The sequence below is a fragment of the Vulpes lagopus genome, chromosome 11, assembly GCF_018345385.1.
Source record: "Vulpes lagopus strain Blue_001 chromosome 11, ASM1834538v1, whole genome shotgun sequence".
NCBI classification, from domain to species: domain Eukaryota; kingdom Metazoa; phylum Chordata; class Mammalia; order Carnivora; family Canidae; genus Vulpes; species Vulpes lagopus.
In genome coordinates, this window is record NC_054834.1 from 87,119,960 (window position 1) to 87,138,744 (window position 18,785).

General features: G+C 33.9%; 2 protein-coding genes across 8 annotated transcripts in view; one reads left to right on the plus strand and one right to left on the minus strand.

Moving 5' to 3' along the window:
• GCA (grancalcin) overlaps positions 1 to 8,260 on the plus strand; it is a 54,537-nt gene extending 46,277 nt beyond the window's left edge. For all 7 annotated transcript variants that reach the window (XM_041773922.1, XM_041773923.1, XM_041773924.1 and 4 more), the window contains 2 exons: positions 5,138 to 5,196; positions 5,844 to 8,260. In XM_041773922.1, coding sequence (XP_041629856.1) covers positions 5,138 to 5,196; positions 5,844 to 5,870 — 86 coding nt within the window. In that variant the 3' untranslated portion in view covers positions 5,871 to 8,260. The remainder of the gene's footprint in view (positions 1 to 5,137; positions 5,197 to 5,843) is intronic.
• An 8,246-nt stretch (positions 8,261 to 16,506) lies between these two features.
• KCNH7 (potassium voltage-gated channel subfamily H member 7) overlaps positions 16,507 to 18,785 on the minus strand; it is a 477,016-nt gene continuing 474,737 nt past the window's right edge. The window contains exon 16 of the mRNA XM_041722501.1: positions 16,507 to 17,537. Within this exon, the coding sequence (XP_041578435.1) occupies positions 17,271 to 17,537 (267 nt within the window). The 3' untranslated portion in view covers positions 16,507 to 17,270. The remainder of the gene's footprint in view (positions 17,538 to 18,785) is intronic.

An 18,785-nucleotide genomic window follows, 5' to 3' on the forward strand; every position in this document is an offset into this window, starting at 1 on the left:
CAGATGTAAATAACATTCCTAATGGTGAATTTAAAGAAACTTAAGGATACTCACTGGGCTTGAGAAAATAATAGAAAAAAGAAAAAAAAAATCAGTGAGACCTTTACCACGGAGATAAAAGAGTCAAAAAAAGAATCAACTAGAGATAAAGAATGCAATAAATGAGATTGGAAACAGGCTTAATGTAATGAAAAGCAGGCTGGAAGAAGCAGAGGAATAAATTAGGGACCTAGAAGACAAAATAATGGAAAATAATGAAGCTGAACAAGAGAGAGAAAAATTATGGAATATGAGAATAGACTTAGGGAATTGAGTGACTCCATCAAATATAATAACATTCATATTACTGGAGTTCCAGAAGAAGAAAGGAAAGAAAAGGGGGCAGAAAATTTATTTGAAAAAAAAAAAAAAAGCAGAAAACTTCTTTAATCTGGGGAAGGAAACAAATATCCAGATGCAAGAGGCACAGAAGATGCCTTCAAAATCAAGAAAAGCAGACCACACCAAACCTATTGTAATTAAATTTGCAAAACATAAGTGATAAAGAAAAGATCTTAAAAGCAGCAAAACAAAAGAAGTCCTTAACTTGATAAGGGAAGACCCAAAGGTTAACTGGAGATTTCTCAGATGAAACTTGGCAGGCCAGAAGAGAATGGCATGATTTATTCAAGATGGTGAATGGGAAAAATCCATAGCTAAGAATAGTGTGATATTAGATAAGAATGATAGCAATGCTATCATTCAGAATAGAAGGAGAGTTTCTCAAACAAAAACTAAAGGAGTTTGTGACCACTAAACCATCCCTACAATATTATTAAAGAGGACTCTGAGTGCAGCAGAGAGACCCAAAATGACAAAGACAAGAAAGGATCAGAGAAAATCTGCAGAAACAATGACAAAGTAAGTAATAAAATGGCACTAACTACTATCTATCAATAAATATTTTTAATGTAAATGGACTAAGTACTCCTATCAAAAGACATAGGGATCAGAATGGGTAAAAAAATAATAACCATTTACATGCTGCCTATAGGAGACTCATTTTAGATCTAAAGACACTTGAAGATTGAAAGTGACGAGATGGAGAAATATTTATCACGTAAATGGATGTCAAAAGAAAGAGTAGCAATACTTCTATCAGACAAACCAAACTTTAAAGAAAAGACTGTAACAAGAGATAGAGAGCACTATATCATAATTAAAGGGGACAGTCCAATAAGGAGATCTACCAACTGTAAATATTTATGCACCCAACATGAGAGTACCCAAATATATCAAACAATAACAAACATAAAGGGACTAATTGATAATAATACAATAATAGCAGGGGACATCAACAGCCCACTTGATCAATGGACAGATTATCTAAACAGAAAGGAAACAATGTCTGAATGACAACTTGAACCAGATGACTTAACAGATATATTCAGAACATTCCATCCTAAAACAGCATAATATACATTCTTTTCAAGTACATGTGGAACAGTCTCTAGAATGGATCACATGTTAGGTTACAAATCAGGCCTCAACAAATATAAAAAGATTGAAATCTTACCATGCATCTTTTCTGATCACAACACTAAGAAACTAGAAGTCAGCCATAAGACAAAATTTGGGAAGACCATAAATACATGGAAGTTAACATGGTACTAAACAATGAATGCATCAGCCAGGAAATCAAAGAAGAAATAAAATACAGGGACACAAATGAAAATGCAAATACAATGGTTCAAAACTTTTGGGATGCAGCAAAAGTGGTCCTAAAAGGGAAGTATGGAATACAAGCCTACCTCAAGCAGCAAGACAAATCTTAAACAACCTAATCTTAGAACTAAAGGAGCTAGAAAAAGAACAACAAAAGAAATCCAAAGCCAGCAGATGGAAGGAAATAATAAAGATTAGAGTGGAAATAAATGATATAGAATCTAAAAAATCAGTAAAACAGATCAATGAAATCAGGAACTCGTTTTTCAAAAAAAAATTAATAAAATTGATAAACCTCTAGCCAAATTTATCAAAAAGAAAAGAGAAAGGACCTAAATAAATAAAACTACAAAAAAAGTAAAAATAACAATCAACAACACAAAAACACAAACTCATTATAAGGGAATATTATGAAAACCTATATGTCAACAAATTGGACAACCTGGAAGAAATGGACAAATTCCTAGACATATATAAACTACCAAAACTGAACCAGAAAGAATAGAAAACTTGGATAGACTGATAACCAGCAAAGATATTGAATCTGTAATAAAAAACAAACAAAAGTCTAGGATCAGATGGCTTCTTCATAGGTAAATGCCACCAAACATTTAAAGAAGAGTGAATACCTATTTTACTCAAACTATTTCAAAAAATAGAAAAGGAAAGAAAACTTCCAGTACTTCAGCAGTACCCTACTACCAAAACAGATAAAGACTCACCTAAAACCCTAAAAAAAAAAAAAAAAAAAAAAGAGAGAGAACTGCAGGTAATGTCTCTGAAGAACATAGACACAAGAATTCTCAATGAAATATTAGCAAACTAAATCTAATAGTACATTAAAAGAATAATTCACTATGATCAAGTGGGATTTATTCCTGGTTTGCAAGGGTGGTTCATTATTTGCAAATCAATCATCATGATATACCATGATACACATTAATAAAAGAAAGGATAAGAACTATATGATCATTTCAATAGATGCAGAAAAAGCATTTAACAAAGTACAACATCAATTCATGATAAAAAACTCTCAACAAAGTAGGCTTAGAGGAAACATACCTCAGTATAATAAAGGCCATATATGAAAACCCACAGCTAATACCATCCTCAACTGAGGAGCTTTTCAGTTCTCAGATCAGGAACAAGACAGGGATGTCCACCCTTACCATTGTTATTAAATATATTACTGGAAGTTCTAGCAAGCAGTCAGATGACAAAAAGAAGTAAAAGGCAACCAGATCAGCAAGGAGGAAGGCACACTTTCACTATTTGCAGATGACATGGTACTCTATATGGAAAACCTATAAGATTCCACCAAAAAATTGCTAGAACTGATACACAAATTTGATTATACAAAATCAATGTACAGAAATCTGTTGCATTCCTATGTACCAATAATGAAGCAGCAGAAAGAGAAATTAAGGAATCAGTTCCATTTACAGTTGCACCAAAAACAATAAGATACCTAGGAATAAACTTTCTAAGGAGGTGAAACACCTGTACTCTGGAAACTATAAAACACCATGAAAGAAATTGGTAAGAAATGGAAGGACATTCCATGCTTATGGATTGGAAGAACAGATGTTGTTAAATTGTCTAAACTACCAAAGCAGTCTACACTTTTAATGCAATCAGTATCAAAATACCAACAGCATTTTTCGCAGAGCTAGAACAAACAATCCTAAAAATTTTATGGAACACAAAAGACTTGAATAGCCAAAGCAACCTTAAAAAAGAAAAACAAAGCTGGAGGCATCACAGTTCCGGACTCATGTTATATTACAAAGCTGTAGTAATCAAAACAGTATGGTGCTGGGATGCCTGGGTCGCTTAGCAATTGAGCATCTGCCTTTGGCTTGGCATGATCCCAGAGTTCCAGGATCGAGTCCCGCATCTGGCTCCTGCAGGGAGCCTGCTTCTCCCTCTGTCTATGTCTCTGCCTCTTTCTCTGTGTCTCTCATGAATAAACAAATAAATCTTTAAAACAAAAAACAGTATGGTGCTGGCACAAAAATAGACACCTAGATCAATGGAACAGAATAGAAAACCCAAAAATAACCCGCAACTTGCGGTAACTTAATCTTTGACAAAGCAGGAAGGAATATCCAATGGGAAAAAGTCTCTTCAACAGATGGTGTTGGGAAAACTGGATAGCAACAAGCAAAATAAAGAAACTAGACCATTTTCTTACACCATACACAAAAATAAATTTAAAATGAATTAAAAACCTAAATGTGAGACTTGAAACTATAGCAGTCCTAGAGGAGAACATAGGCAGTAACCTCTTTGATCTCAGCTGTAGCAATTTCTTTCCAGATAGGTCTCCTGAGGCAAGGAAAACAAAAGCAAAAATAAACTATTGGGATTTCATCAAAATAGAATGCTTCTACACAGTGAGGTAAACAATAAACAAAACTAAAAGGCAGTCTACAGGATGGGAGAAGATATTTGCAAATGACGTATTTGATAAAGGGTTAGTATCCAAAATATATAAAGAGCTTATAAAACTCAACACCCAAAAAACAAATAAATAATCCAATTAAAAAGTGGGCAGGAGACCTGAATAGACATTTTTGCAGAGACATCAAGATGGTGAACAGACACATGAGAAAATGCTCAACATCACTGGGAAAGACAAATCAAAACTATAATGCATTAATCACCTCACACCTGTCAGAATGGCTAAAATCAGCAATACAAGAAACAACAGATGTTGGTGAAGATGTGGAGAAAAGGGAACCTTCTTTCCCTGTTGGTGGGAATGCAAACTGGTACAGCCAGTATGGAACACAGTATGAAGTTCCTCAAAAGGTTAAAAATAGAACTGCTGTGCCATTCAGCAATTGCACTACCAGGTAGTTAGCCAATGAATGCAAAAATACTAATTCGAAGGGATACATTCACCCTGATGTTTGTAAAAGCATTATCTACAATAGCCAAATCATGGAAACAGCCCAAGTATCCATCAATTGATGAATTGATAAAGAAGATGTGGCGTATATAAACAGTGGAATATTACTCAGCCATAAAAAGGAATGAACTCTTGCGATTTGAAATGACATGGATGGAGCTAGAGTATTAAGCTAAGTGAAATAAGTCAAGAAAAGGATAAATGCCATATGATTTCATGCTTGGGAAATTTAAGAAACAGACTTTTAACTATAGAGAATAAACTGATAGTTACCAGAGGGGAGATGGGTGAGGGGGATGGGGATTAAGGAGTGCACTTGTCATGATGTGCACACTTGGTGATGTATGGAATTGTTGACTCATGATATTGTATACCCAGAACTACTATTACACTATATGTGAACTATGTGGAATTTAAATAACCTTTTGAGTATGATATTAGTCATTTTTTTAGTGCTTAGGGATACCAAGTATTTGAAACTATATACTTAAGATTTTAATATTTTTTGTTTGTTTGAAGATTTCTTTAGAAGAAGAGACCACTTGCAACAAGGGGTTGTGAATTTTGTATATGACGATGTAAGTATTCTGATATTTACACTATGTCAAAAAATTTAAGTGATCCCTAGTATCAGTACTGGGAATAATATATTTTATAGACCATATTCTTTTTCTGTATTTTTCAGCTAACTGCATATATGATCCAGTATTTATACAAATACCAACTTGACAATTTTATTTATTTATTTATTCATTCATTCATTCATTCATTCATTCATTCATTCATTTGTTTTCCAACTTGACAATTTTAAATTTTATGATGTGTTTTTGGCAGTTTATCTTTCAAATTATTTTTGAGGGCAAACCGACCATTATTTTTATAAAGAGTTGTTTACTTTTGGTGATCTTTAAGAGAGAGGAAATTTTCATCTATGGTTATGATGCTGTTCATTTCTCCCTTCATTTCTCATTTCATATGGTTGTAATTAGCCTGAGTTTAATTAAAACTATAGGAAAATTATATTTCACATGTACATCAATATTTTGGGGGTTTTGTTTTGTTTTTGTTATAGGGGAGTTAGAGGGTCAGCATTTCCCTCATTTCCCTGCTGGTATATCCTGGTTTAAACTGCAAGCCTTGGAAACACTTAAAACTTCCCCTCTTGTGAAAATGCTTTTATGGAATGTAATTAATTGCCACCAGCTGATGATTTTGCCTATATTAGTTTTTGCAGGGTACTATGGCAATTTGAACATCTGGAATTTGAAAGCTGAAGAAACACTGTGAACTTTTTTTACTTGGAAGAAACTAACTGGACTACTTTGAATTTGAAGCTCTTGGGGCTTTTCTGTGTTTCTCCCTTTTACATCTGTTCCCTTTCTATGTATTTATCCTTTGGTGCATAATTCAGAGCAATAAAAGAAGCATTTTTGTATTTGGAACATTAATTGCTTTTAGGAAAGTTATCGCTTAACAGATATCTGTATAGTATCATAAAATATTGGTATATGATGAATTGATATAAATAACTTTTAACCTTAATTTTTAACATTGTTAGCCCAGAAGACTGTACTTACAAGACAGAGTATATAAGAAGTCAAATAACGAAAGCTGGATAAATCACTAGATTTATATACTTACCTGAAGGTTACAAATTATACTTTGAAATTTTGTTTGTAGTCCTTGGTGTTCAAGGTGAACTAGAAGGAGAAGACTAGATTTTGTGCCATATTTGTGGAAGAATTTATTCCTTGATCACACAATTCAAGAACAGAAACTCGCTAGTCTTTGTCTATGAAGAGAGAAAGTTGCTGAAATTTTGTGTTACAGCACCTTAGGTGCACCATGAATTAATCTGTAGAAATAAGGCTACAGGAGGCATTTTTTCCCCTTGGCTTTTGTCAGTGCATATTTTTCTTCAATATATTTTTTTGTCTTCTGTGGAAAAGAAGTTCTTGATACACATACCTTTTATGGCTGCCCTTTTTCCATCAGTGACAATGTAGATGGCCTAAAATGGCATCTTGCTTTTAAAGCTAGACTTTCTGGAAGGGATACTTATTTCTAATGAAGTGTCAACATTTCAATGTATTCTCTTAAGCTAAATTATTTTATACATAATGCCAACTGTTAACAAAGTTAAAAAAAAAAAGTCAAGTAATCTACCACTTTGTTTAAATGTTCAGAAATTGGAAGTTTTACTTTTTCAACATTAGTTGTGAGCTCACCATTAGCATTGGTAAACTGGTAAGTCGTTGAGTGCAGGTGTGTAATGTGGGGGTACTGACCACCGCAGCCGCAGCCTATTTCTGTGGCATTACTGTGGAAGTTGCAAAGTGGTCATCAGATCCATAGCATTTAAGATCCCCTTGTGAGCTGTTGTAATTAATGAGCTGCTTTCCTGGCAAACATTCTTAGTTAAGATTTAAGAAACCGGGTGTTTTTCTTCCACTTTAACTAAATTTCTTCTGGCTTCAAACGTGAGTACAAATTGACATGATTTTAGTATGACCGGTGACCAAAATAATTATGCTTTTTATAAAATTCTGTTTCTTAAAGGGTAGAGGATGAATGGCAGTATCTTAAAAGAAAACTTTATAAACTTACAGAATTTTACATCAACTTTTAACAGTCCTGGAAAGGAAGAATTGGATAGTCATTTTGATGTTATAATTTTAAATAATTAGCTGCTATATTCATTTGGTCAGCAGTATAAAAATGTGTGGCTAAATAAACCATCTACTTTTATCCCCTGGCTGTTAGTTTTTTTCCACGAACATATATTTGATAATTGGAGAGGATGTTAACTGAGCCATAAACAATATAACAGGATTAGAATTAGAAGTCTTGTTGGAAAAAACTAATATAAATGTGCTCATATCATTCATGTTGAATAAGGGTGAAAATATGACTCAACAGCCTGGGATCTTAATATCCAAATTATAGGTAATCTACTCACTGTACTGCTCTGAGGTCTGCTATACTTTCTCTTATTTGGAGGCTAACAGTTGAGACGAAACTTTAAAAATGACATATGGTATTATTCATATAAGTTTTTGCCAAACGCTTTGTATTAGAACTTTCTATATGATTCTCTAACATCCTTTTCTAAAAGTGTTCCTACGAATTTTGGTCACAGGAAGTCTGTGAAGTAGTTTTGATGATCATACATATTTGGGAAATTTTCATCCTTTTCAGGGAGCTTGATAAAGCCTGAGGTACATAAAATCCTGTCTACTTTTACTTGACCCAGTTTTTCCAAACTTTTTTTGACCACAGAACTCCTTTCTGTAGCAAAACTGATTCTCTATGCCAATCCAACTTAATTGCCAGTTCTTTTGTGCTTTCCATTAAATAGATAATCTTACCAAACATTAGGCATTATTTTACTTGGATTTTTATACAAATGAAATGCAGTTCACTTTTTGATGCTCTAAAGATAATTGATGTAAACAGACATCCATCACTAAAGTAAAAATTACATAGTCTGATGATGAACAATGACTGCAATATGAATATAGTGTGGTGGTTTGTACTGTTTAACTCACACCCAGTTTTCTTGTAATGATGTAAATTATTGAATAATGTCCACTCTTAACATCTAAGTGCTTTTATTTATACAGTAAACATGTTTCCATGTCATTTTGAGAATTTTTTAATAAACATTCAAATAGCTTGCTGTAAAGTTTTGTATCATACAAAATCTGTTACATATATGAGATGCTTCAGTTCAAATAACAGTGCAGTAATTCGCCTATGCCTAAAACACTGCCAAATGATTAAATGTCAGGTATTGCACTTCTATTTTGAGTGGCAGTTTACACATGTTAAATTACATCAAGGGGAAATCAATACTATCGGAATCTTAATTTGGTCCACTTTAAGTGTAATTTCAAGGACGGTGCTCATTTGATCTATTTAGGCATGCATTCAGAAACAAAAAGTAATTTTAAAATGTCAAACGATATGTTTATTTCCAGAAAAGGTATTCACCCTGGAAGAAAGTAGAATTTATTAATGTAGTTGAAAGTCTGTGCAATTTAAAAAGTGACAAAAAAATCAATTTAAGTAAAATATACAAATCAAGTTCACTGTACTCTTCTGGCATTACTAAACTGGACAAACTAAATACATACTGTTTGTCAGAAATGTGCTTTTCTTTTGTCGTTTTATGTTTGACAGATTCATAGATGATATGTTTTCTCCTATTTGTAACACTTTTCTGGGAACTTAGTAGGAATACATTTGTGAAAGTCTGATAATTATATTTAGTGAGTAAAAATCCAAGACTGCTTTCAGGTTAGGATTTTTTTCTCTTAAATTTTAAAATACAACCACAGTTATTTTAGTACTTTGAAACTTGTATTTAAAAATCACATTTTTTTTGGTCTTGTAAGCACTTTGAAATAAATGTACTATGCTAAGCTATCACCTAAGAATATGTCTAGACTTTATAATAAAATTAGATGATACAAAGAAAAAAACAAATATTTAGAGCTTCTGGTATAGTGATGAATGCAGAGAGGATTTTAAGCAAATACTGTTTAGGCAATTTGTAGACTAGAATAAGGTTATAACATCACATATGTCCATATATTAAGTTAATTTTTTCCTGTAATTTAGAAAACTGAGCACAAAACTACTTTCCAGCAAAACACTAGGATACTTAATGAAAAATTTCTGACTCACTATCAACTCATTATTTGGATGCTGGGAAATCTGTGCTTTTAAGTGTTTCTTGCCATGTCTTTTTCTACTTGTTTTAAAAAACATATTTTACTGGCATATGAAGAAAAGAACCTTATATTACTTAACATTCCTTTTACCCAGGTAGCTTGGTAATTTGCAGCTTTGTGTATTATTTTGCGAGCATTCAAAACTCAAATGTGCTTTTGTGTATCTGAATATATAGCAAGTAGACATTGGCAGCACTCCTACATTACTATGATGTGCCATACAGTTATGGGATGAAGAGGGTCCTTGCCGGTGTGCTACTTTTATTTCCAGGTGTGCCCCTTCCACAATGTCAGAGATGCTGGCCATTTGGAAAGTTTACAGAAAATGAGAATTGGGCTATGTCATTTAATAGCTATATTCAGAGACAAGTATGCCAGGAATTAGTACCTTCTGATACATTGTATGCATGTGTGTGTGTGTGGGGTGTCCCAACCTTTTCCCTTAAGCATGAAAATATAAATATGTACTTTATAGATACATGCAGTCATTGGCATTTTAGCTGGCTGTATTTAATCACGTATCTTGCTGTGATCACTGGAATTTCAGAGGGTAACCTGAACAGGTATGAATGTTCCAGAAACATACTAAATAAATATCCATATTCTTTTGAAAATGATAGGCCATTTAAAAAAATAGGATTAGCTGAACTTTTGGATGGATATTTAATTTCCCAAAGCTATCTAAATGCGTCACCCCCAAATTTATCTTACGGCAAGAGATTTTAAGTTGTTAAATTATTAGCTTATTCATACTTTGATCTTTGATTCTCATTTTCTAATCAACCTCACTTAAAGATACCAGTATATTGCTTTCTGCTAATCTATATTTGATTTGGTTTTTCATTTATTAAATAGGGAAATGTTCTCTTGGGTTTTTAAACCTGAAAAAAATGAATGGTGGGGAATCTTAGCCATTAAAAGGACCAAATAGTCTTTAGTTTAGAAAATGCCACATTATGACCAACACATTTTATTGAAAAGATTTCTCTGAAGATAGTTGGATTTTCAAAAAAAAAAAAAAAAAACAGATAAATGATTCTGAGGGGGGAAGAAATTAAGAGTATATGAAACTTAGGCAAATGAAAATAATATTATCTGGATTTTCCATTCTCGGTGAAAAAAATGAATCATGTACACATTATACAAAATTTATGTCCCATGTAATTTGAAGCTTGCTTAGTTATCAGAAATCTTAAGTGGTGAAACATAAATGTTTCAGTAAATTACCATTATGTTCTTGATAGCCAATAAGAAGTGAAGTGTTTTTATGTTTCTTTAATTTTAGATTTACTGCTTTTTACCATTTAATACAGTTTACTGATGCCCCAGTGGAACTCAGTAAAACTGTAGTAGCACTGTTACAATTATGAGATTTCATGAAATACATCAGCACCACCATGCCTATATCTAGCACTATGCCTAGTAAAATGTTGGAAATAGTTGGCTTCTCTAATAAAAGTATTCTAGCTAGCTAATGAGATTTACTTTCTTTTCCCCAAAATAATTTCTTTTACAAATTCTTGAATTTTCATATAAATAGATCAGAAAGTATATGCTTCGTTCTTAAATTATGTATATATACTATATTTTCAATACAACTTGTACACTTTTAGCTACCAAAAATTTGCAACCATTTTTACATGAAATTTACATTTTTCTTATTTACAGTTACTTGTAGGTTATTGCAAAACTAGTTGTGCAAGTAGATTACACTGTCAATACCACATACCAATCTTTGAAGAAAATATTTGCTAAAAAATAAATATTTCTGCACAGATTATTTCAAAAGCATCATGATTTCATGCTACATTATGTGCATAAAGACAAGGAAAAAGGATGTTTTGGTAGAATGTTTCATTACGTTTAAAGCATTCCAAGGTACTTACTACTTAACCAATGTGAGTGAGCTTCTTTGTATCAGATGACTGAAATTTTCATGTGATAACACACATTTTTTGAAATGTACTTAACTGGCAAACATTCTGATGTACATTTTCCTATCTAAAATCATAGAATGCAAATTTCAGCTAAAAGCAGGTAAATGTGTCTTTCATTAAAATCGGGTGCCTAGGAGATGAAAACTAGGGATTCCTCAGTATGTTTATTTTTTTAATATTTGGGGAAAAGGGTGTCATATAATTTCAGTGTTGTGATTGTAGAGGCATTTTGAAGAAACTACAGAGGAGGTAATTATAAGATAGTACTGATCCTTGAATTTTACTCCTAAATAAATAAGGATGATGAAATGGTGTGGAATTTTCTAACATGTAATCAAAATACTTAATATAACATCAGTACAAAAAAAGATATGGTTTAAATGCTAACAGGTATGATTATGTTCAATCTAAAAGCAGTATGCACAAGGGAAGTATAAAAAATACAGGTTAAACATACAGTGCTATAAAACCGTATGTGTACCAAATCATTTTGTATCTCTTAAATTAACTAATGGAAGTAACAAATGTCATGACTACAATTTAGGAATTCAGCTGTTTTGACATTAGCTCTTCAAGAATAACCATGCTAATTTTGCCACTTCTCATAATAAAAATATTTTATTGGGAGCATTTCTATAATACTTGCTACTCTCATTTAAAAGTTTGATTATGATTGCTAGAAGAATGAAATTGGTCAATTGACTGTATAGTTCTGTGTTCTTAGCATTGCATTCCTAATAATATGTTATCTGTCTATTCATAGTAATAATGTATTAGTTTTAAATAACTTATTAGTCATCTTTCTCCACCTCTGCTTAATAGTTTATATAAATAAGCCTTGCAGTGCTTTCTCTTCATGCTGTCAATCATCAATAATTCATGTCTTCCTGTGAATTTTCTCTTCTGTATTGCATATTCTTAGAATAAGGTGTATTTGTACCACAACCTGTAATGAATCTAAGCTCAGGCACTGATCAGTCATAACAACTAATACTTTATAAAGCATTTTAAAACATCATTTTAGTTTTTAAAATGTTAACATCACTTCATTGTAAGTTAAATGGAAGCCAGAGAAAGTAGCGTTGAATGAGAACCCTTAAGAAGTTAGGAGGGAGGGAGGGCGAAGCTATTGCATACCTAGAAGACAATTGCAACGCAAACATATAATGCTATGGGTATTGGACAAGGGCGGGATTTGACAAATCCTGGGATGCTACCACAGAGGATGCTTCCCTAGCACTGGGTGTTCTCCTTCTCTGACTAACTGGGTCTTTGAGAGCGCTGTGAGAATCACTAGAGATTTTTGTCACAGAGTGAAAATGCTGTCTGTTGGCTAGAGGAAAGCGCCATGGGAGGATTTCAGAAGACCTAGGTCATGCTATGGCATTTCCACCATAATAGCACCGTATTGTAATGATGCAAGTGTCACACAATGACCTTACCGTTACATGGTGCTTAATGGTGTACAGGGCACTTCCACATATATGCTTCAGAGGCTCCTCAACACCTCTCAAGATATTTAAGACCGTCCCTCTATAGTTCTGGCTTCTGGCTCACTGAGAGTTTGTCTTGAAAGTAAGTGGAGAAGGTAGGATTTTAATTCAGGTGTACCACCTTGAGTCTTGCCATTTCTACCACTGCACACTGGACTTAGGCTGGCTGCCTGACATATCTGTGCATGGCAGTGTGGGCCTAGATGCCTGCAAAGAACCACTACAACTATCAATTTTGTTTTTCTGAAAAAAAAAAATAGAAAGTGTACTTTCCTTTAAGAGTATGTTTTGAAAATGCATTTTCCAATATCCATGTGGGAACTATATCGTGGATCTAAAGAGAGGCTTTCCCGGTGAGCTAGTCTTTACAGACCACATTCTACTAGTACTGAATTCACAGATCACCTTGCATACCTGGCATTTAACACTGATTCAGGGTAGATAGGTTTGTAACAATGACATTCATACTCTCGCTGTTATTATTATAAATAGTAAGTATTACTTTAAAGCTATAAACCTAATAGTGCAAAATACAATTGGAGAAAATAACTACAATTGTGTGTTCTGAATCAAAAACCTCAGTCTTGGTAATGGCTATTTAGCTGGAGACATATAGCACATTACATAAAAGCTAAATTGTGGAAAATTATTTGTTTTCCTGATTGTTTTTAATATCATGTTCCTAGATGAGAATCAAAGAGTCTAGAGTTTTGGGGGCACCTACTTTGTTCCAGGCACTTTACTAGATGTTCTCTCATTTCTTCCTTAAATTTCTTGAGACAGGTACCATTATCTCATTTTTACAAATTCAGGAAAAGGACTCAGGGACCTTATTAAATTGGTCAGGGTCACACAGCTATTAATGAAAGAACTCATCCTGAGACCCATGTTGGTCTGACTGCAGAGCCCATGCTCTACATTGATGATTCTCAAAGTTCTTGTGTTTACTAGGATGATATAGGGGAGAACTTGTTCAAAGATGATTGCCAGGTCCCACCCCCGGAGTTTCTGACTCAGTAGGTCTGGGTAGGGCCCAACAATATCCATTTGTAGCGTGTTCCCCGAAGGTGTCAGTACTGCTATTCTAGGATTACATGTGAAGACCAGCTTGTCTTCCAAGTGCCTCTAACTCACGTGACAGACACATTTGTTGTACTGCAAAACTATGATTAGAAATCTAATAACAACAACAACAAAAAAGAAATCTAATAACATTTGAAGTTTTTTGTAATTTATAAAAATTTTGATTTGCAATAAGAAATCTACTCAAATATATTGATCTACTTTTGGTTTTAACCACAGATAAGCAGTTTAAAGACTACTGTATTATAAATTAGTCAGTGCTGTGATTCATTTTTAATTATTAGATCTACTACATTTTCTCTCTTTTTTTAACCATGAAAAGCCTTCAAAGGAAAGATGCTGTAAGAATGATTATTTTAGATATGCTGATGAGGTGCTAAATTTTAACCTTTGATAATATATGATGGGAATTTTAAAACGTTTAGTTAAGGACATTGTTCTTTTAGGCATTTTGGAACCATTGCTAAAGATAAACCTTCAAAAAAGATCTGTAAGCAACTCTCATACATACATACTCAACCTCACACCAAGTAGTTTCCATATCTTCTGACTGGGACAGTGGGAGGATTCATCTCTGATGACCAATCCATTATCATGGACCTAAAAAACTAGACTATCCCAAATTTGCCTCTGCCTTCTCATGTTGGTTGAATGAGTGATTATTAATTTAAAAATCCTGCAAGGACATTGCTTCAGCATTTTTCATCTGTAGTTTCCTTATCAACTAATTAGAACATGGGACTCCCCTATGGGGTTAAATGATACTTCCAGCTCTCTGCCCAGCAATTAATAACAGTGGGAAAACTTGTCACTCAGGTAACTTCAGATGGCATTTTATTTAGGCTTGGGAACGAGGTAACATTTTTAGTTGGAAACAAAAGGAGTTTTGTTAGTGTTTCTAATTATCTAGAAGGAGAGCAGTGCTATACTGCTATAACTGGCTGTAGCCTTAATCCTGCCTTTCCGGAGGATTCCCACATGAAGAGGTCAGACTGTTTGCTACAGCCCAAGGGAAAAGTGACAATGACTTTAGGCATTAGACCTCTGGCTTGGACAAGGAGATGGATTTTGTAACTACAGAGAATTGCTTTGGTCATCCATAAGTCATTTTAACCATTGAGCCTCTGACATTTCTGCCTCACTAACTACATCTTTAAATTGTTTAGGTTCTTTGTATGCTAGGATCCTATAAGAGGGGACCTTCTTAATCCTGTCTAATTCTCTGAGACTTAGAGTGTAATATCAAGCAATTCTTTTATGTCAAGGAATTAAGAGGAAAAAATTTTGTGTTATGCTAGAATTTAAAGAAGCTGAATACTTGTACACTATTCCTCATCTTCCCATGCCTTCATGCTCAGTTTTTATAGAGAAGTATGAAGGCTTTACATGTAATGCTGAATTTTACACATGTCATACTAATGTTGCCGCTGAAGCATTCACTAATCCAACAATCAGGATTAAATTCCTCAGCTCCAAATCCTCGCTCCCTACAGATGAACAGTCTCTGGTAAATTCATTCTGAATTTCCCTGGAACTTAGGCTGGCAATCCTTATGGAATTTGTTGCAGCTGCAAAAATGTGCCTAAAAATGGATATAAAATCCCTAAATAGTCCTCTGAATCCAAGTTAGCCATTTCTTTCCCCCTGCTAGGCACCCACAAGTGTTTGTTGAATGAAAGAAGGAAAGCATCAGTTAGTCCCTACATGTGTAACTACATCAACACCACATGGTTTGGGAAGCTAGCTTAAGTTGTTCTGTTTTTTATCGAATGGACTGATCATTTTGCCATACGTGCTTGTTTTGCTTTTTCAAATGTTTAGCAGGGATACGAATTTGCTCTTGCCTACAGACTGCCTCCCACGCATGTGACCATTTAAAAATGTATAGGGAACAACTTAAGGTCACTTTAATCATATTTTAAATAGTGCAACCGCTTTGTAAATGTAAATGGGTTGCTTATATTTGAAACTATTAGTGTCAGAGGTGAAGGTAAGTCAACAGATTAGATTTCTATCCCTTGGGATAGAAATTAATCCATTTAATAATGCGCACAGATATAATATCTTTAAAAATATATGTGAGTATAAGAATTATTAAAGAATGAAGAAACTTGCAAAAATTTCAAAATTTTGTTCAGAAGGGCAAGGATATAATGAACAAGCCCATAATAAGTTTAAAATTTTACTCAGATGAATTGAGAAATAAAACTTGACTAAAAATTGACGAATCAGATTCTTGCAATTTTTTTCCATATCTCAATTTTCTGAGAGGCATATCCTCCCTCCAAAAAAATCGAACAGTTAAAGACACTGACATACATTCCATCATATGTTCTGATATTCTGGGGCTCAAATATATTGATCCCAATGATAAATAACACATTTTCATACGTGTTTGAATAACCGAACAAAACTGAAATTTTACTGCTGGTGTGTTTTTTCCTTTACCGGCAGGTAAAAGCACATTGGTTTTCCACAGCTGGGATAAAAAAAACCATGGAACAACATGGAAGCTAGTTTTACCATGCACATCCACTAGGTTGCACATTTTTAAAAAAGATCTATGTGCGTCCACTCTTTTGATCCAGTTGAGGATGGCACTAAAATATGAATCAGAGCAAAGCTGTGTACGTCACTCATGCTTTAGCAGTTCTTGAGAAGACTCCCTCCCCACCTCACAAAAAAAAAAAAAAGAAAGAAAAATGACGAAAAACTTGTTTCTAAATGTTCAAGGAAATGTGCCAGTGCGAAATATTTTAGGTAGTTTGTAAATGAAGTTAGAGACATAATTTTAAATAGAAAGGCCTTTTTGTCCTCATTAAAGCTGGCCTATATTCGTGTATTAGGAGATGACTCCCTACGTGATCAGAGATTTAGAACTCTAAAACTTTTTTTTTTCAGTGTGATGACATGAATGTAACTAGAAACATGTTGATACAGAAGGGTATCTGTTCTCAAAGTGACTATGCTCCTTTTCTCCCCCTGGAACTTCCATGAGTTGAGGATCATCTGATTTGCATCCATGAGCAATGTTATTCCTTGGTTTCTTACTTGCTTGGAAGGCATTTTCATAACAAAATACTGGGGTAGTAAAAGTAGTAAGTAGGAGTCTCCATGCAAGAGAAATTGGAGTTTCCTAACATGCACATGATTTAAAAAAAATAATAAGATGCCTTGAGATGCTGGCAGTTTTAACATTTGGAACAAAAGAGTTCATATGTATATTTACATCCTAATTGCTCAATTTTACCTTACAAGCTTCAATTTAGGAAAATATACAGTACTTTTGCATATAATGGTAACTTGTGAGCCCCTGAGTCAAGTAGAGAGGATTTAAATACAAAAAAAGGAAAACAGCCATTAAAAGCACTTACATTGTATGTGAGTAAATAGTACAAAATGATTATTTCCCCGGAAGACCAGGATCAGAAACATGCCTATGAAGACCCAAGATTCCTACAGTGCTTAGGGATGAATCTGTCAAAGAAGGATGCCTAATTGGATGAAGGTAAGTTTTTCTTTGCCGAGGGTGAAGCTCTAAAGAGAGATCACTGTCTTGTTTTAAAAGTGAAGTCAAGTTGTCTTCCGAAGCTGTGTTCAGATGCACCCCACTTGAGAGGGATTCTTTGGATTTAAGTTTAGATTTTTCAAGGTCTAGAAATTCAGGACACTGAGAGAAAGATAAGAAAATAAGAAAATATTTTTTAAATGATTCATTTGGACAGATTTCTAAAATTTTACTCATGAAATCTAAATACATTTTATTTCCCCACAAATCTATATTTGATTAGTGGTATTAGCTAAACTTTCCTTCCCAAAGATGAGTCTAGGCATTAGAGGTTGGGCATCAGTTTATCCTAAACAACCATTCCAAATACTTTAATTTTACTCTGTGGCCAGATCAAATTCTTAAAAAAAATAATAAATTTAATATTGAATTTTCCAGATGAGTCTTAATTGAAAATTCAAGAAAAAACTGGAATCAGAAACAGGAGTCATATGGTGAGTAGACAGTGTAAGGAGGAGAGAGAGAGAGAGAGAAAAAAAAAAAAAGAAATATCACTCATCCTTGTCCAGAAACTATTACCTAAATCCACTGAAAACAAAGAACGAAGTACATGGTTTTGCCATATTGGAGACAGTCAGAACTAGTTAGGAATAAATGCATTTCTACTATCATATATCAGAAAGATTTCAGTATTTTCCTTCTGTACATTTCCCCATTATTGATGTGGTCTCATTTCCCAGAACATTTTGCACTAAATTCCCAAACTCCTAAAAAAGTTTACAAGACTGTTCAGTAAGTCCTTGCCCTTGGGTCCACCTTTCTTAGGTCCAATTTGGCTATTGGTTTGAGTAATTAAGAATAATTTCCTAACTGGAATTCCAAGGGAGTTAGACTTTTCATATTAACATAATTCAAAAGCACTCAGGGGTCTTCAGAGGCAAGATAAAGGACACTTTAATCATCCTCTTCTTACCATGATGGAGATGAGAAAAGTTTCTAGATCTCTGGTGAGGGGTGGGGCACAAATGAGATTACTAGTCTGCTGGCCCCGGAGCCTCAGATCTTTGAACAGCTGCTATTTCTCCTCCCCTTTCTTCCAGAGAGCCTGCCCATGAGTGCCCCTTGTCACCACAGCCAATTACAGACCTTTCTTTGAAGCACTTGTTGGATCCAGGGCTATCAGTTCTACCATACATAAAATTAAGCAGATTGACTCTTGAAAAGAATTTTTTTTTAGAAAAAAAAAATCGCTAGTGTTTTAAAATCATTCTTCTAGATTCACTGTTCTCAAACTTGAACATAAGAATTAGTGGGGAGCTGGTTTAAATGCAGATTATAGGGGGTTATTCCCAGAAATGTTAACCGAGCAGAAACAGATGAGGATGAAAAACTTCATTTCCTATAGCACCC